Source organism: Lottia gigantea, assembly GCF_000327385.1.
Source record: "Lottia gigantea unplaced genomic scaffold LOTGIsca_106, whole genome shotgun sequence".
NCBI lineage: Eukaryota > Metazoa > Mollusca > Gastropoda > Lottiidae > Lottia > Lottia gigantea.
This window is the reverse complement of record NW_008706902.1, coordinates 105,243-108,077: the sequence shown is the minus strand read 5'-3', so window position 1 is coordinate 108,077 and position 2,835 is coordinate 105,243. Positions and strand designations below refer to the sequence as shown.

At 29.9% G+C, this 2,835-nt stretch overlaps 1 protein-coding gene across 1 annotated transcript in view; it reads right to left on the bottom strand.

Moving 5' to 3' along the window:
* Positions 1–338: 338 nt before the first annotated feature.
* The window catches only part of LOTGIDRAFT_170886 (hypothetical protein), a gene marked incomplete at both ends in the record, with an annotated part of 4,339 nt that continues 1,842 nt past the window's right edge, over positions 339–2,835 (bottom strand). Inside the window, 2 exons of the mRNA XM_009046745.1 lie at positions 339–611; positions 1,857–1,984. Of these exons, the coding sequence (XP_009044993.1) occupies positions 339–611; positions 1,857–1,984 (401 nt within the window). The remainder of the gene's footprint in view (positions 612–1,856; positions 1,985–2,835) is intronic.

The following is a 2,835-nucleotide window of genomic DNA, read 5'->3' as shown; positions in this document are numbered from 1 at the left end:
ACTTTCGGATACAGTTCACACACTGGAATTTTTACAAATTTCCAGCCACAAAACACACAAATATTAAGTCAATATAGAATAATAGTTTACACATTTGACATGGACATGGAATGGAATACAATTAATCAGTTTGCTAAAATTTTCATCACAAATAAACACCACACAAATAATTTTATCCGAATAGAACTATGGTCAAATTTACTAGGGAATGCATCTTTCTTTCTGATCATAACAGCATAGCATGTCATACACCCTCGTCAACAAGTTTCAAACACTATTAGTACCTAATGAAATGAAGAATACTCGTGATCACATCACAGATCAATATACCTGTCAATCTATGGATTTTCAAACAATTTCCAAGCCATATATAACGACGGAATTATCAAGCTAAGTAAGGATTGATCATGTGAGTTTGAACCAGCATTACACAGATCATGATTGTCACAGCAGGATTTTAAAGGACAGCCATCTATGCCGTATATTCTGATATTAGACAGACAGATTCGATAACTCTCACCGGAAGTAGGTATACACTGTCCCACTGAGCATCCTCTCGTTACACTTTCTATCAACTGGGACGAATTGTCGTACATTTTATAATACACTTTCTGAAAGAAAATGGTATAAGAAATTGATTGACATTGATCTAAAATTGATGGAAGTTTACATTGAGAAATACTAATACTCGGAAATAGAAGGAATAAAGACGTTGTTAAAGGGACAGATGAGCTATTATAGACCGATCATACCCTAGTCTCAGAAACGGAATATATTTTAGCTAACAATAGTAATAGTGCTTACAGCTCATCGTCAAAATTTGAGCATTCAAATCCCTGTGTCAAATCTGCGTTTGAAAGTTAAACAGACGAGTTGTATTTCTTGAGACACTGCCATATGTAAAAAATACATCTATAGTAAAAGGGAAAAGGATTTACTCGTTTGAAATCTTTTTGAAGGAATTACGCATCATACTCTGAAGACTATTTATATATATTCAAGATTCAAAATTGCGCATCTGTACCTTTAACGAGTATCTGCTGCAAGTTTAAGATTCACATGAGGAGACAGAAAATCTCCAGTCTGTCATTTTCATCTATGCTAGGCCTCGAAGTCGTTACAATTAGTCGAAATCGTCAGTCGAATTTTATTCAGCAGTCGTCGTCGAGTTTTTCTCAACGAGTTGAAAGCTGTTATGCAAGTATTTGTATAATAAAACATGGTGCCCACTACTTAAAACTTCTTTTTTTAGCACAGCTTTCTGGAAAGTTAAGTTTAAGGATCCTAAAGAGAAGGTGTCCTTTACTGATTTTGAATCAACAATCAAACTTTTATCATGCATGGAATATGTACTAATATACTATTAGTGCCATTTTGCATAATAAATTAAATGCATATCTTCTTTGAAAGTTCCTTAATTTAAAAGTTAGCTGAATACATACAATTACGTTCTTCATAATATATGTAATATACATCAAATTATATAGTTACTAACTGAATAGCAAGTTTTCAACTAATTGCAAAAGTCAGTCTCAATCTACTGGAGTCAGTCACTATTTCACTTGTGGCTGACTTGGGCGTCTTCTCTATGCTGATAATCACGATATGTCAATTGAGATTAAAATGACACTCTGTGGAGTCTTGTTTCGTTGTGATTACGGTCAAACGAAGAAAAAAATAATTAAAAAAAAATTAATATTACAAATATCAAACATTTTATAAATTATCGAACTGGTTGTTCAATATCCTGTAGGCAATGAGATAATCTTGTCGTGGACACACTTAAGATTTCACTCAATATTCGCATCGGCGACAAAAATCGGCGACAAAAAAATAAAAAAATACGCAAGACTTACCATACAAGATGCATCTACAGGACAAGTTACCTTGTCCACTCTATAATCATCATAAGGATTCTCTGAACACCATTCGCCTATACATTTCCAACATCGTAAACAGTCAATGCTTAACATATTCATACAAACTATAAATATAAACAAATCATACAATCAACTCGGTAACATATTCATACACACTATAAATGTGAACAAATCATACAATCATCTCACTAAACATATTCATACAAACTATAAATATAAACAAATCATACAATCAAGTGACTTTACATTTTCATACAAACTATACATATAAACAAATCATACAATCAACTCAGTTAACATATTCATACAAACTATAAATATAAACAAATCATACAATCAACTCAGTTAACATATTCATACAAACTATAAATATAAACAAATCATACAATCAAGTGACTTTACATTTTCATACAAACTATAAATATAAACAAATCATACAATCAACTCGGTTAACATATTCATACACACTATAAATATAAACAAATCATACAATCATCTCATTAAACATATTCATACAAATTATAAATATAAACAAATCATACAATCTACTCGGTTAACATATTCATACAAATTATAAATATAAACAAATCATACAATCATCTCATTAAACACATTCATACACACTATACATATAAACAAATCATACAATCATCTCACTAAACATATTTATACAAACTATAAATATAAACAAATCATATAATCAACTCAGTTAACATATTCATACAAACTATAAATATAAACAAATCATACAATCAAGTGACTTTACATTTTCATACAAACTATACATATAAACAAATCATACAATCAACTCGGATTAACATATTCATAAACACTATAAATATAAACAAATCATACAATCATCTCATTAAACATATTCATACAAACTATAAATATAAACAAATCATACAATCATCTCATTAAACATATTCATACACACTATACATATAAACAAATC